This window comes from Castor canadensis, chromosome 12 (genome assembly GCF_047511655.1).
Source record: "Castor canadensis chromosome 12, mCasCan1.hap1v2, whole genome shotgun sequence".
NCBI lineage: Eukaryota > Metazoa > Chordata > Mammalia > Rodentia > Castoridae > Castor > Castor canadensis.
This window is the reverse complement of record NC_133397.1, coordinates 36,660,798-36,675,156: the sequence shown is the minus strand read 5'-3', so window position 1 is coordinate 36,675,156 and position 14,359 is coordinate 36,660,798. Positions and strand designations below refer to the sequence as shown.

Genomic DNA, 14,359 nt, shown 5'->3' with positions numbered 1-14,359 from the left:
ATATATAATTGATTTCTATTAAATCCCATTAAAAGAAAAAAAAATTCTTCAGTGCTGATTTTCATTTCTGATTTAGAGAGCCTTTCTATATGTAAAGAACCTTAACCTCAAAGACACGCAACATGAAATGAAGACGAGGCGCACTGCTTATTGCCTACATTTTAACATTAGCTGAGGAAGAGATTTTTTTAAAACATTTTTAATTAAAATATGACAGATAAGCAAAATAAGCTCCCATAATGTATGAATGTATCTAGGTTCTAAACAACATCCAGGTTAAAAAAAAAAAAAAGGTGATGCAATCCTTGCCATGCTACTTCCCAATTCCTACTCCCACACTCCCCAAAAGAAACCACCATCCTGGATTAGTTTTGATCACACAATATGGACACTTTTTTGTTGTTTTGATACTGGGTCTCACTATGTAGCCCAGGCTGGCCTGGAACTTACTCTGTGGCTCAGGAGCTGTCTTTCAAACTTGTGATCCTACTGCCTCAGCCTCCTGAGTGCTGAGATTACAGGTGTTGGCTACCTTTCCCAGATGGACACTTTCTTTTTATGCCCAACTTCCTTCATTTAATTGTTTGTAGAGTCATCAAAGTTGCCAGTTGGAGCTATACTCATTCATTTTCCTTTCTATGGAGCATTCTTTTGATTCTCACCCCCACCTCTACTTTATTGTTGATCAACATTACATGTGTTTCCAGTTTTAGGTTACTATGAACAGTGACATTAATGCCATTTGTACACATATCTTCTAGCACACAGTTGTATGATTTCTTTTGAGTGCAATTTTAGCAGTGAAACTTAAGGGATATATGTTAGATGACAGCAGTTTTCTAAAGCAGCTGTACTGGTTTATATTCCCACTGGCTGGGTATGAGAGTGCTGGTTGTTTCACATCTTCACTGATTCTTGGCATTTTAAATTTTGGCCTTAATATGTATTTAGAAGATTATTTTTTTAAACAAAAAATTTTTTAAATATTCTACGTGCAATGACTCACTTGAACTTCAAAGAAAAAGAAATAAAGCCCAGAGCAATCAGAAAAAGGGGAAATACAGAATGCAAATCATATCTGAAAACTGCAATGTCTCAACAATCCACAATACAGAAAGCCTTTCTGGAGCTTTTAGGCCAGGGATTCCATCAGTGATTCTTTCCTATATTCCCAAGTGGCTGCTCTCCAAAAATCTACATCAAAATCTTTAATCCAAATCACTTAATGGTTAGGCGAATAGGCTCTGGACTCCAAATGCCAGGCCACCATTTCATGTGACTTTTCGGTGGTAATTGTCTCTATGAATAGTGCTGCCTATGGATAAGCAAAGACTGTTTTTTTTTCTTTTGGTTTATGAAAAAGCTCAACAGAAAATCAGAAACTATTATAATGAAGACCCTTGCACCCACTGCCAGGTTTGATTCTAATATTTAGCCATATCTTACTCCTTTAAGGAAATAAGTATTATAAATTTGGTTAAAGTCCCCTATAGATATTCCCAGATCAACCATGTATACTTATATCCACTAATGTACAATAAATATCCATTAATGGAAGAAAACATTTTTGCACATTGCATAGGTTTTTTTAATAAATGATCACACTAAATACTCATAAATGATCATTCTGTATGTACCTTATCCACCACTGCAATGTTATGATAATCTGATTTACTTTCTGCTTTGTGGCAATATTCCCCATGAGCATCATTTGCCAGAAAAAGAAGAGCCAGGGGAAGAAGCAAGCCAGTGAGACTGAAAACTCTAATGGGCCTTACTACTCATGCACAGATGCTATTCAAGGAAGCCACATGGCATGCTTCTACTGATATCTGAATAATCTAGTCTACAGTAAAGCCATGTCCAGAGTAAAGGGAAAAAATTGCTTTATTAAAGATCTGGGATATGGGTGTTGAATTTCTTATATGTTTGTTTTCTTAATCAGTAAAAATTAATAAATCTGTTCTCATTTAAAACAGAAATTAATGATAATAAATCATATTATTAAGAGGCAATGACACATAGTAAGCTTTCTTACATAACTAGGAAAATAATACTACAATCAATGAAAAACAAGTAGAATACAAAAAAAAAAGGAAAATACATGTATCTTTAAATTCTTTTATGAATAGAAAAAATATTTTTTGACTCAACAATGCCATACTCACCGAGCTACAACTAAAAACTGGTCAATCTGTCGATCTGTAAGTGGGCTATTGGGATCCCAAACTTTGACCTCCAATTTTGACTGTTCTCTTTCATCTGAGTCTCCTGCCCAAAAACAGATGAAATGGAGTCTTGTTACTCACAAAGCACACTGTGCCAAACAGTTGATGACTATGGTCATGACAGCATTAGAAATATTCAAAAGTAAGGTAAATGCTCATTGTCTTGATACATTCTTACGGAGAGCAGATGTACATACAAAAACTTGTAAAGTGAACAATGATGATAATATAACAAACCAATGACATGGCATCAGCATTAGCCTGCATTTTCTGAGTACCTGGATGCATGAGGCACTAAGCCCAATTCTAATGTATACAGCAATGAAATAGAAACCACTCCATACAAGACACTTCAACTATGAACGAAACAAAGAAACAGATGTCATAGAGATGTACAAATATAGCTGTAAGAATGCAAAGGTTAATCATTTCAGGCTAGCTAGGAAACAATGTCATGAGGGAGGTAGTGTTTCTGCTAAGAACTGAAGGGTATGAATGCACTGGCAGGGGAAGAAGACTTTTAAAAACAAGAGAACGTGAACAAAGTGATGGGTTTTTAAAATGTGGTAGAGAGAAAAATAGCTCATTTTGTCTGGAAGACATTAAGGGGAATGAAAAGAGATACCTAAGATAAGGGGGTTGTGAACATAATACTGAAGATTCTGAGTAGATTTTCTGAATAGATTTTATCTAGAAGGCAATAAGAAGCCTCTGCTTTTTGAACAAGGGAGTGATAAGACTAGAACCAAATATCAAATTTCACACTAATGGTATATGATTTGCTCTGTAGAGATAGCCAATGAAGTCAGAAAGATAGTATTATACACCTCTAAGAATTCCACCTGCAAGTAATGAGGGGCTGAAAAATAGTAACCAGAATGGCGAAAAAGAGCAAACAGACAATTTGGGGATGTCAGTGGTCAGTGACACAAGGGATGTACAGAATAGGTTTTGAGTCTTGTAAGCTATATGAACAGTGCTGGCATTAACAAAGAAGGACCACCAACAGGAAGTGAGAGCCAAGGGAAAAACTCTCTATGGTGCAGTATGCTTTGTTTAGAATATCTCTCAAGGGAATAAACTATTGGGTAGGATTCAATACTAGGACAAAGTATAGTATTGAAAAACAGACTTGGGAGTCAACAGGAATTTAGCTTTATAGCTATGGATTTTACCAGGCTGGGAGCTTTTTGGTGATAGGAACTGGTTTTGGCTTTGCTCTGGTTTTGATCACTGTGTTTGTAGTATCAGGTGGCATGCCTTACACTGACTAACATCATACTCTGAAGCCAAAAATTCCCTGGTAACAGACAAACTTTGACTGTGGGACTGTCAGTATAGGAGCAAGTGGACATCAATGAGATGACAGAGGATAGAATGAGGTGCTGCTTGGCCTATAGTCTCCTAAGTCAGCCCACTGCCATCAGTTTGGGTTGGATTCAGAGGCAGCTAACTAGAGGCCACTGCCACTCTCCATGAAACAGTGCAGCAGAGCAGAGCTATTCTTGGTCAAAGAGATCTAAAAATTTAAAAGGATTTCATTATTCATAGCTTTTGTTTACAACTCTTAGCATGCTAAGTCAAGGCATTCAACATGAGGCACATTTTTAAGACCAGTTAAAAAAAATTTTAAGTTGCAAACTGTATGAAACTTCAGGATAGAGAATGACATGATTACACTTCCCTGCATCGTAAAAACTACATTTTCCTTTACGTAATACAGTAATGTAGAAAAGACAACAATGGCAAAAATAAATGTGCTTGCTGAAATAATACAGATGAAATAGGGCTCTTTAATACTAAGCCACTTCTGTTATTTCTGCAAAATGTAAGGGTAAAACTGATTTTTACGATTCAAATTTTATTTAATTTGATAAATTTCAATTCCACTCTTGGATTTTACAGCATATAGCAGAAACAGAATTCAGCATAAGAATTCTAAATTAATTCACTGTACACAATAACAAAACATTCCTGTGTGCACTGCACTCAGACTAAGGCCAAAACTATCGACAATGCCAGAGAACAAAAACAGCAGAAACCACAAAAGAGTGAATACAGTAATGCTCTGTATCAAAGCAGTCACTGTAGACTAAATGGAGATTCTCATCTTGGATTCACCAAATGATCATATTCTTATCACAGCTTGATCACCTCTTCATAGGGGAGGGACTATACAGAGTCTGTAGAACTAAGCTTCAGCTAAGATACCAGCAGTCTTTGGAGTGGACCTGTAACGGTGGTATGAATTCCATTCTGTGGTCATGTTCATTCCAGTTACTGAAATAATCTTGCTATCTCCTCCATTTATGCTAATAAGGGCAATCCTAATCTGCTTGGGCTTCACATTGTCAAATAGTCCAGTCCATGAACATCTCCCTAACCACTGAAATCGCCACAAATTCATTTCCCAACTAAATAGGTGATTGTATATTGCTTCCTATTTTTGCTTAACTTTAAAGAAATGCAGATCCAGAAATGATTTGAAATGATTCAAATGTCAGTCCTAACTCTCCAGCCATATTTTAAGATTTCTAGAAAATACTGACAAAATATTTCTTCAGTATATCCCTTACATGCAACAAATAGTATTCACATACTATGAAGAACTAAGAGGCCAGACATGGTAGCTCAGGCCTATAATCCTACCTAATTGGGAGGCAGAGATCAGGAGAACTTCGATTTGAGGCAGCCCAGATAACAAATTAGCAAGACACCATCTAATCAATAAGCCAGGCGTGGTGGTGTGTGGATGTCAATCCAGATATGCAGGAAGCATAAATAGAAGGATTGCAGTCCAGGCTGGCCTGGGCATAAGAATGAGTCCCTATCTCAAAAATATTCAAAGTGAAAAGGGCTAGGGGCACGACTCAAGTGATGAAGCAACTATCTAGTAACCATAAAACCTTGAGTTCAAACCCCAGTACAGAATATAAATAAATAAATAAATAAATAAATAAATAAATAAATAAATAAATGCTGTATCACTGTTGTCAAAGAGGTTTTTTTCCTGAATAACTGAAATATTCTTTGTCCCAATAAAATTTATTTTCATTGTACTGGTTGTCACAGTAATACATTTTTATCTTATATTGAATTCAGAAATACACAAGGATACCATTTGTCACTATTTTTGCTCAGGTTTGTTTGGTTTTTTTTAGTTTTTATTTTACTCATATGTGCATACAATGTTTGGGTCATTTCTGCCCCCTTCCCCTGTCCCCTCCCTTCCTCCCCCTCCCTCCCTTACCCCCCCCCTTACCCCTCACTACCTGGCAGAAACTATTTTGCCCTTATCTCTAATTTTGTTGAAGAGAGAGTATAAGCAATAATAGGAAGGACCAAGGGTTTTTGCTAGTTGAGATAGCAAATACAGGGAGTTGACTAGCATTGATTTCCTGTGCATGTGTGTTACATTCTAAATTAATGCTTCTTGATCTAACCTTTTCTCTAGTTCCTGGTCCCCTTCTCCTATTGGCCTCAGTTGCTTTAAAGTATCTGCTTTAGTTTCTCTGTGTTAAGGGCAACAAATGCTAGCTAATTTTTTAGGTGTCTTACCTATCCTCACCCCTCCCTTGTGTGCTCTCACTTTTATCATGTGCTCATAGTCTAATCCCATTGTTGTGTTTGCCCTTGATCTAATGTCCACATATGAGGGAGAACATACGATTTTTGGTCTTTTGGGCCAGGCTAACCTCACTCAGAATGATGTTCTCCAATTCCATCCATTTACCAGCAAATGATAACATTTCGTTCTTCTTCATGGCTGCATAAAATTCCATTGTGTATAGATACCACATTTTCTTAATCCATTCGTCAGTGGTGGGGCATCTTGGCTGTTTCCATAACTTGGCTATTGTGAATAGTGCCGCAATAAACATGGGTATGCAGGTGCCTCTGAAGTAACCTGTGTCACAGTCTTTTGGGTATATCCCCAAGAGTGGTATTGCTGGATCAAATGGTAGATCAATGTTTAGCTTTTTAAGTAGCCTCCAAATTTTTTTCCAGAGTGGTTGTACTAGTCTACATTCCCACCAACAGTGTAAGAGGGTTCCTTTTTCCCCGCATCCTCGCCAACACCTGTTGGTGGTGGTGTTGCTGATGATGGCTATTCTAACAGGGGTGAGGTGGAATCTTAGTGTGGTTTTAATTTGCATTTCTTTATTGCTAGAGATGGTGAGCATTTTTTCATGTGTTTTCTGGCCATTTGAATTTCTTCTTTTGAGAAAGTTCTGTTTAGTTCACTTGCCCATTTCTTTATTGGTTCATTAATTTTGGGAGAATTTAGTTTTTTAAGTTCCCTATATATTCTGGTTATCAGTCCTTTGTCTGATATGTAGCTGGCAAATATTTTTTCCCACTTTGTGGGTGGTCTCTTCGGTTTAGAGACCATTTCTTTTGTTGAGCAGAAGCTTTTTAGTTTTATGAAGTCCCATTTATCTATGCTATCTCTTAGTTGCTGAGCTGCTGGGGTTCCATTGAGAAAGTTCTTGCCTCTACCTATTAATTACAGAGTATTACTTACTCTTTCCTGTACCAACTTTAGAGTTTTTGGTCTGATATTAATATCCTTGATCCATTTTGAGTTAATATTGGTATTTGGTGATAAACATGGATCTAGTTTCAGTTTTTTTCAGACTGCTAAAAAAAAGGATATCATTTGTCACCATTTTTGCTCACGTTTAATATTGTTCTGAGAATTCTAGCCAATGTACTAAGATATGGATCAAAGGAATAAGTAACTAGAATGCTATCATTAAAAAAAAAAACAACTCAGTGACATTCCAAACAGAAAATATAATGTAAAAAAACAATCACACTCACTGGTACAATAAAGATATAAAACACTAAGACATAAAACTGTGGGTGTGTTTATATAAAGAAATGATTAAACTTTCAAAGAAAAGATGATTTGAGAAAAAAAATTGAAGTAAATCTTAATGATACTACTTTTGTACAAGTGTCTCAGTAGATTAAATTTGTAAGAACTTAGTTTTAGAATTAAATGATTTTAATAATCTCTACAAATCAAGTAGTATTGTGATTCAAATAACAAGGGAAAGGATTAAGTGATCCGAATGGGATTGTAATACAAAGCAACAGTAATAAAAAAAAATGTTGGGTAGGGTGCTGATGGCTCATACCTGTAATCATTACTATGTGGGAGGCTGAGATCAGGAGGATAGAGGTTCCAGGCCAGCCCAGGCAAAAAGTTAGTAAAACCCTATCTCAATCAATAACTGGGGGCAATGGCATGGGCCTGTCACCTCAGTTATAATGGGAAACATAAAATAGGAGAATGGTGGTCCAGGTCTTCCTGGGCAAAAAGTGAGCCCCTATCTCCAAAATAACCAGAGCAAAGAGGGATGGAGGCATGGTTCAAACGGTAGAGAACCTTCCTCACAAGTGCAAAGCCCTGAGTTTAAACCCCAATACTACCAAAAACAAACAAAAAACCCCAACAATGTTGGGGTTGGAGATAGAGCTCAGTGGTAGAGCACTTGCCTAGTACTCATGAAGTCCTGGGTTTGATCCTCAACTTCATTCTTTAAAAAGAGTTGATCAAAAATACAGAAATAGACTAAAGCATACACTAACATATATTTAAAATTTTTAAGTGTTATAATTATGCAAATGTTAATTAATGCTTGTGGAACACTTACTATGTCCCAAGAACCCACTCCAAGTGACACTACTGACGCTATGGACCAAATACATCCTATGCATTATAGAATATATGGCTCATTGATGGCTTCTACCCAAGAGGTAACAGCAGCATTTCACCTATCCACTCCCTTAACCAGCTGTGAAAACTGAAATCATCTACACATTGACTAATGTTCCCCAGAGGACAAAACTGCCATGGGGTTGAAAATCCCTGTTCTATATGTTTGCAATCAATACCTGCATATACTTAATTGTTATAGGCTTAGCACCCACCACACTATTGAGAAATTTATATTCTGTAAAATTGCCTGTTGAAAATAATAAGGGTATGGAAAAATAGGACAGAACTTTCAATATCCAGGAAACGTATTAACCAGAGTTAAGGAAGCAAGTAAATAAGTAAATAAATAAATAATCATAATAAAAATGCTGGCACTGATAAATCTCCACTGACATTTGTACCAAGCACAAAGGTCACCTGGCCCTTTATCTCCTTAAACTTAACTCCTGATCTTATGCTTTCTCCACTGAATGTAGGTGTAGGTCCTGACACAGACTTTCAATGAAATTAAAAATTGAATCTAGGTTGCAGATTTTTTTTCTCCCCCTTTCAAACACTGGAGGAGCTTTCTTTCTAGTTCCTTTGTCTGTAACTCAAAGCTTCCCCATATGGTTTTAATATAGTAGAAAGTAAATCAGTTATTATTTCTACTAGACAAAGGCACATTGTACAATTTTCACCTTTTCTTCTCAAACTCTCCTTAACTATGAGCATGCTTTTCCCTCATTACTGGGGAAAGCCTCCTGCTGGCCAACACAATTTCTACTCTACTAATATCTTCCTATATACTGACTATAGACAAGCTAATTCCAGTTTTTAAAACATTTAACAAGCTGGGTGCTGGTGGCTCACACTTGTAATCCTAGTTACTCAGGAGGCAGATATCAGGAGGATCATGGTTCGAAGCCAGCCCAGGCAAATAGTTTACAAGACTCTAGCTCAAAAATACCCAACATAAAACAGGTCTGAAGGAATGCTTTAAGTGGTAGCAAGAGTGAGGCCCTGAGTTCAAACCCCAGTACTGCCAACAAAAAAAAATCATAAAAAATACACTAATAAATTCTTTATCAAAGAGAGACACTTTCTGAAATTCCCAGTCATTAGCAAGTGCTATTTAATTAGGAATAACAGAGTTAGCAAGGGAAGAAGTGATAGGAGTAGATGGCAGGGACTAGGAACTCTAATCAATGTTCCCCAAAAATTGCTTCCTTAGCCCAGATATGGTGGTGCATATCTGTAAGCCCAGATACTCAGGGGGCAAAGGTCGGAGAAACATAGTTCAAGTCTGCCTAGGCAAAAAGTCAGTGAGATTCTCCCCATCTCAACGAACAAGCCAGGTGTGGTGGTCACACCTGTAATCCCAACTGCATAGGAAGTGTAGGTAGGAAGAACTCAGTCCAGACTTGGTCCTGGGCAGAAAGCTTTATTTAAGGCAAAAAGGACTAGGGGTGTGGCTCAAGTGACAGACTGCCTATCTCTAGCAAGGGCCCCGAATTCAAATCCCAGTACTACCCTTCCCTTTCCCCCAAATCACTTTCTTCACAAATCCCAATACTATGATGTGCCTCAGTGCATCATCACTGGCTTTCTAAAGAGGAAGAAAGGAACATTAGAGGGTTGTGCAATTAAAATGCATTAACCAGGTTTACCCAAATCACGCGTCAATTCTAGTTTAATAATGTATTACCATTAAAACTTTACTATAATACTATGATAATTAAAAACTTACTATGTAAAATAATTTTTCTTAAAATTCTAATATTATAATACATTTAAGTAGTAATGCAAATCTCCCCACATCACATATTTTTCTACCAAAAATTCTCTAGCTGATTTATTCAAACAACGCAAGATTTAAAATTTCAAAGAAACCTTTACTTTCATTTGCAACTACATACTCATCACTCCAGAACTCAACAGTTAGGCTGTAGGTAGCGGTAAATGAATTTTAAAATTCCAAAACCACAAAAAACTTATTTTCAGGAGTGCAGTGGCACAGCTACTTACAAGGGGGAGGTGGAAGAATCACCAGTTTGAGGCTAGCTTGGGCAAAGTTAGTAAAATCCTATCTTAAAAACAAAATTAAAGGGTAGGCTCAAGAGATAGAGTACTTGCTTTAGAAGCTCAAGGCCCTGGATTTAATCTCCAGTACTAGCAAGAAAATGCCAGAATAATCTTTTAGAATGCATCAAGACATGTTCACAAGGATGGGGGCCATGGCTCAAGAGGCAGAGCACTTGCCTAGCAAGTACAAGGCCCTTAGTTCAATACCTCAAAGAAAGAAAAGACATGTTCACAGAGAAAGCAAACCTGTAATATATTCTGGCACCTATGTGCTTCTGGCACCTATTTGCTGCTGCCACCTACTCAGGACATTAATTCCAGTTCTACACCCTATGCCAATGCAAATTGGAATCTGACCACAGGTCAAAATAAACCCAAAATGTATCAAAAGGGTTAGTAAGCATGGAACAGCAGCAAGTCTTAAAAGATGTTTTTAAATATGATGTTTTCCACTATTTAATTTCCCTGAAACTACATATGGATGTTTCTGTGATGGCAGTGTTTTTGTTTTGAGGGGTTTTTTGTTGTTGTTTTTTGGCTTTTTGTGACAGGGTCCCATTATGGTAGCCCATGCTGGCCTCCAACTCTGGATCCTCCCGTCTTAGCCTCCCAAGTGCCAGGATTAGAGGTGTGCACCACACCAAGCTTATTGTCTGTAATTTCTGATGTGGTTTAACTGTTGGTATACATCTATTAATATGTCTACTCCCTGCCCCCAAAAATATATTAGGAAAAAGAAGGGAATTCTTTAAACCTTGCATCTAGTTGGTTGCCTAATTATAAGTAGAAAGAAACATTTTGGATATACTAATTTTCTTAAGGTTATAATAAGAATCCAAAATAATTTCTTCAGTTAACATTTTAAAAAAAATCACATTTATCTCTAAAATCTATTAATGTGGTGTTTTTCTTTTTCTTTTTTTTTTTTTTTGGTGGGAATGGGGTTTGAACTCAGGGTTGCATGCTACCACTTGAGCCACTCCTCCAGTCCATCTTGCTTGTGGGGTCTCTTGAACTATTTGCCCAGGCTGGCCTTAAACATCAATCCTCCTAATCTCAGCCTCCCAAGTAGCTAGAATTACAGACGTAAACCACTGGCACCCGGCTCGAGCGTGGTGTTTTTCTTTGTAAAAGATGAACACACACAAGTAAAGCTAACAAGTTATAAACTCAAAAATAAATTTAGCAAGAAATGCATAAAAATCTAAATGACTAAAACTGTATCTAAAAAAATTCTCACTCCCACAATATTCAGATTTAAAGAAAGGGAAAGTTGTTTCTGGTTAGGACACCTCAACATCATCAAAATATCTGTCCTCCTTACAGTAACTTAAAAGTGAGCTATAGACACAATAAAAATAGGGAGGAGTGGCCTTTTTTTCTTGTTGTTAATCAAGTTGATGATAAAGCTCATTTGAAAAAATAAGCATATGACAGTAAGTAAGAAAACATTCAATAGCAGGGGGCTAGGCCAGGATTCTGCCTTTGCCAGGTATTTCCACATACTCCCAATCCTCTGTAAGTAAGCAGTGAGGCACAGGAGTATGGACCAACAGACAAATGCCAACAAACCACACAGTACTTGATGTTATAAAATGGTCAGCATCTCCCAAACAAATAAGAATACTAACAAAATATGAGTGGGAGAAATTGACAAAGTGATGATAAAATGGGAAAACGCATAGAGAATACAGTGGAGCAAAGGGAGTGAGTTTGTGGTTTATCTGGGGACTTTTGTTTGATGTGTGGAGGGACGGGGATCTCCTGAACCCCACTTTGCCAGAGTGCCTCAGGAGGCTTAAAGGTGATTGCCACCTCATTTTCCCATAACAACCTGAATTTATTAAATTATTTATAGTTGTGTTGTGCAGTATTTCGCTTAAAGAAGCATTCTGGCTAAACTGGGGTTTGAATTCACGACTTCATGCTTGCTAGGCAAGTGCTCTCCCATTGAGCCATGCCTCCAGTCCTTAAAGAAAGCATTCTCTTGCCTGAATAAACCATTAACTCAAAGGTCTACCAGAAGACACCTTATTTTAAAAGTCAATTACCTCAAGTGGTAGAGAGCTTGCCTAGCAAGTGCAAGGCCCAGAGTTCACACCCTACTACCACTCCTATCTCCCTCCAAAAAAGCCAATTACCACTTGTTAGTGATCTGTAAGACATTTTCTAATATAAAGGATGTCTTTGTCAGATAGTTGGCACAACTCAAAGACTGTTAAGAATCATTGCTCTTACTTAAAAAAAAAAGCCTCAAGAACCACAAGTCCTTTTTGAAGATTATGGAATATATTACTGTATTTTATGACTTATTTCATTTCCTAAAATAATTTTTAATAATTCCAAGCTATGTGTATGTGCTTTCAAATTATATTCCAAACCTTTATGCTTTTAGGGGTAAATATATTTAAATAGTTTTCCAGAGCTGGGATGTAGCTTAGTGCTATAGCACTTGCACGAGGCCCTGGGTTCAATCCCAGCACCAAAAAAGAAAAGACAAAAAAAAAAATTTTTTTTTTCCAAATAAATGGGAACTTGTGAAATTGTGAGATATGGCTTTTTTTTTTTTTTGGCCTACTGTTATTTGTTTATTTTTTTTGACAGCACTGAGGTTTGAACTCAGGGCTTTACTCTTGCTAGGCAGGCTCTACTTAAATGGCAGCCCAGCCTTTCTGTTGTTTTATTTTTCAGGTAAGGTCTTAACATTTTTGCCCAGGGCCAGTTTCAGACTGCTATCCTCCAATCTCCATTCCACCACAGCTGGGATGACAGGCACACACCACTGAGCCCAGCTTATTGACAGAGATGGGCTGGCCTCAAACCATGATCCTCCTAATCTACAGCTACCAAGTAGCTGGAATTATAGAAGTAAGCCATCACACTTGGCCTGCCCACTATTATCTGAAACATTCCAACTTCATTATTTGGTTCAGCACTTATCTACATCAATGGAAAGCAAAAATATGTAAACTATATACTTTACTAGGCCTATACTCAGTGCTCAAGAGAGGGGCACAAGATCAGTAGCTCAGACATCACAGAAGTCAAATACTACTACTAACAGCATAAAAGACCATGTGAATGTGTGGGCAGATGAACAAAATGATAGTTGGGGGAAGCATAATGATAGGCTTCTTGGGGAACGTAGGACAATGTGCATGGGTGGACATGCTGAACTATCCTCTAGAGGACACACATCTGTCAAAACGCACACAACTGTATGCAAAAAGGGCTGAGGCTTACTGTACAGAAATTACAAGTTCATTAAAACAAGGGAAATTTCTACATGTAAATGACAGCTTTGGAGATGGTGGTATATACCTATAAATGTAGCACTTGAGAGGCCGAAGCAGTAGGATCATGAGTTCAAGGCCAGACTGGGCTACACAGTAAGACCCTGTCTCAAAAAAAAAAAAGCTGGCATCACTGGCTGACTTGGGAGCTGAGACTGAGAGGGGCAAGGTTCCAGACCAGCTCAAGAAAAAAGCTAGCAAGTCCTCATTAACCAAAAGCTGGACATCGTGGCAGGCACCTATCACCCCAAGCTATGTAAGAGGATGAGATCAGGAGGATCAAAATTCCAGACCAATCTGGAACAAAAAAGTTTATGAAACCCCATTTCAACAGGAAAAATCTGGGCATGGTGGCATGAGCTTGTCACCTAAGCTGTGGTGGAAGGTCATAGGTTGGAGAATCGAGGTCTGAGCCTGGCCCTGGGAAAAATTTTGAGACCCTACCTGAAAAATAAAGCACGGCTAGGCTGGGGCATGGCTCAAAAGGCAGAGTGTCCACCAAGCAAGAAGCTCTGAGGTCAAACCCTAATACCGCCTAAAGAAGAAAAAAAAAAGACAACTTGGAAAACAATTTGGTATCTTTAAAATTTGAAACACATGTGCCCTGTGACTTAGCAATTTCACTTCTAGGAACACATTTTCCAGTTATATGTTACCTATTGTAATTGAGGATACTCACTGCAACACTATTTATAGAATTTAAACACCATGTGTTCCTTAATGAAATAATTTAGTACTCACTTAGGTATACTGTTGTAAGTCTAAGATCAGGCATTACGGAATATAAACATCTAAATAAAATTATTTCTGGAAGACAAGTTGACTTTCACAGTAGGTCAACACATGATCTCTCAACCTACAATAAACTGCCTAACTACAATCTACTCAAAACAACTGCCAAGGCAGAAACAGTGGCATGCACCTGTAATCCCAGCACTTAAGAGGCTGAGGCAGGAGGACCAGGAGGTCCAGGCTATCCTGAGCTATACAGCAAGTTCAAGGACAGACTGGGTTACAGGATGAGACCCTGTCTCAAAAAAAATAAA

General features: G+C 37.7%; 1 protein-coding gene across 6 annotated transcripts in view; it reads right to left on the bottom strand.

Moving 5' to 3' along the window:
* Positions 1-14,359, bottom strand: part of Mta3 (metastasis associated 1 family member 3) — a 146,722-nt gene that overhangs the window by 70,103 nt on the left and 62,260 nt on the right. For all 6 annotated transcript variants that reach the window (XM_074049574.1, XM_020155884.2, XM_020155885.2 and 3 more), the window contains one exon: positions 2,169-2,271. In XM_074049574.1, coding sequence (XP_073905675.1) covers positions 2,169-2,271 — 103 coding nt within the window. The remainder of the gene's footprint in view (positions 1-2,168; positions 2,272-14,359) is intronic.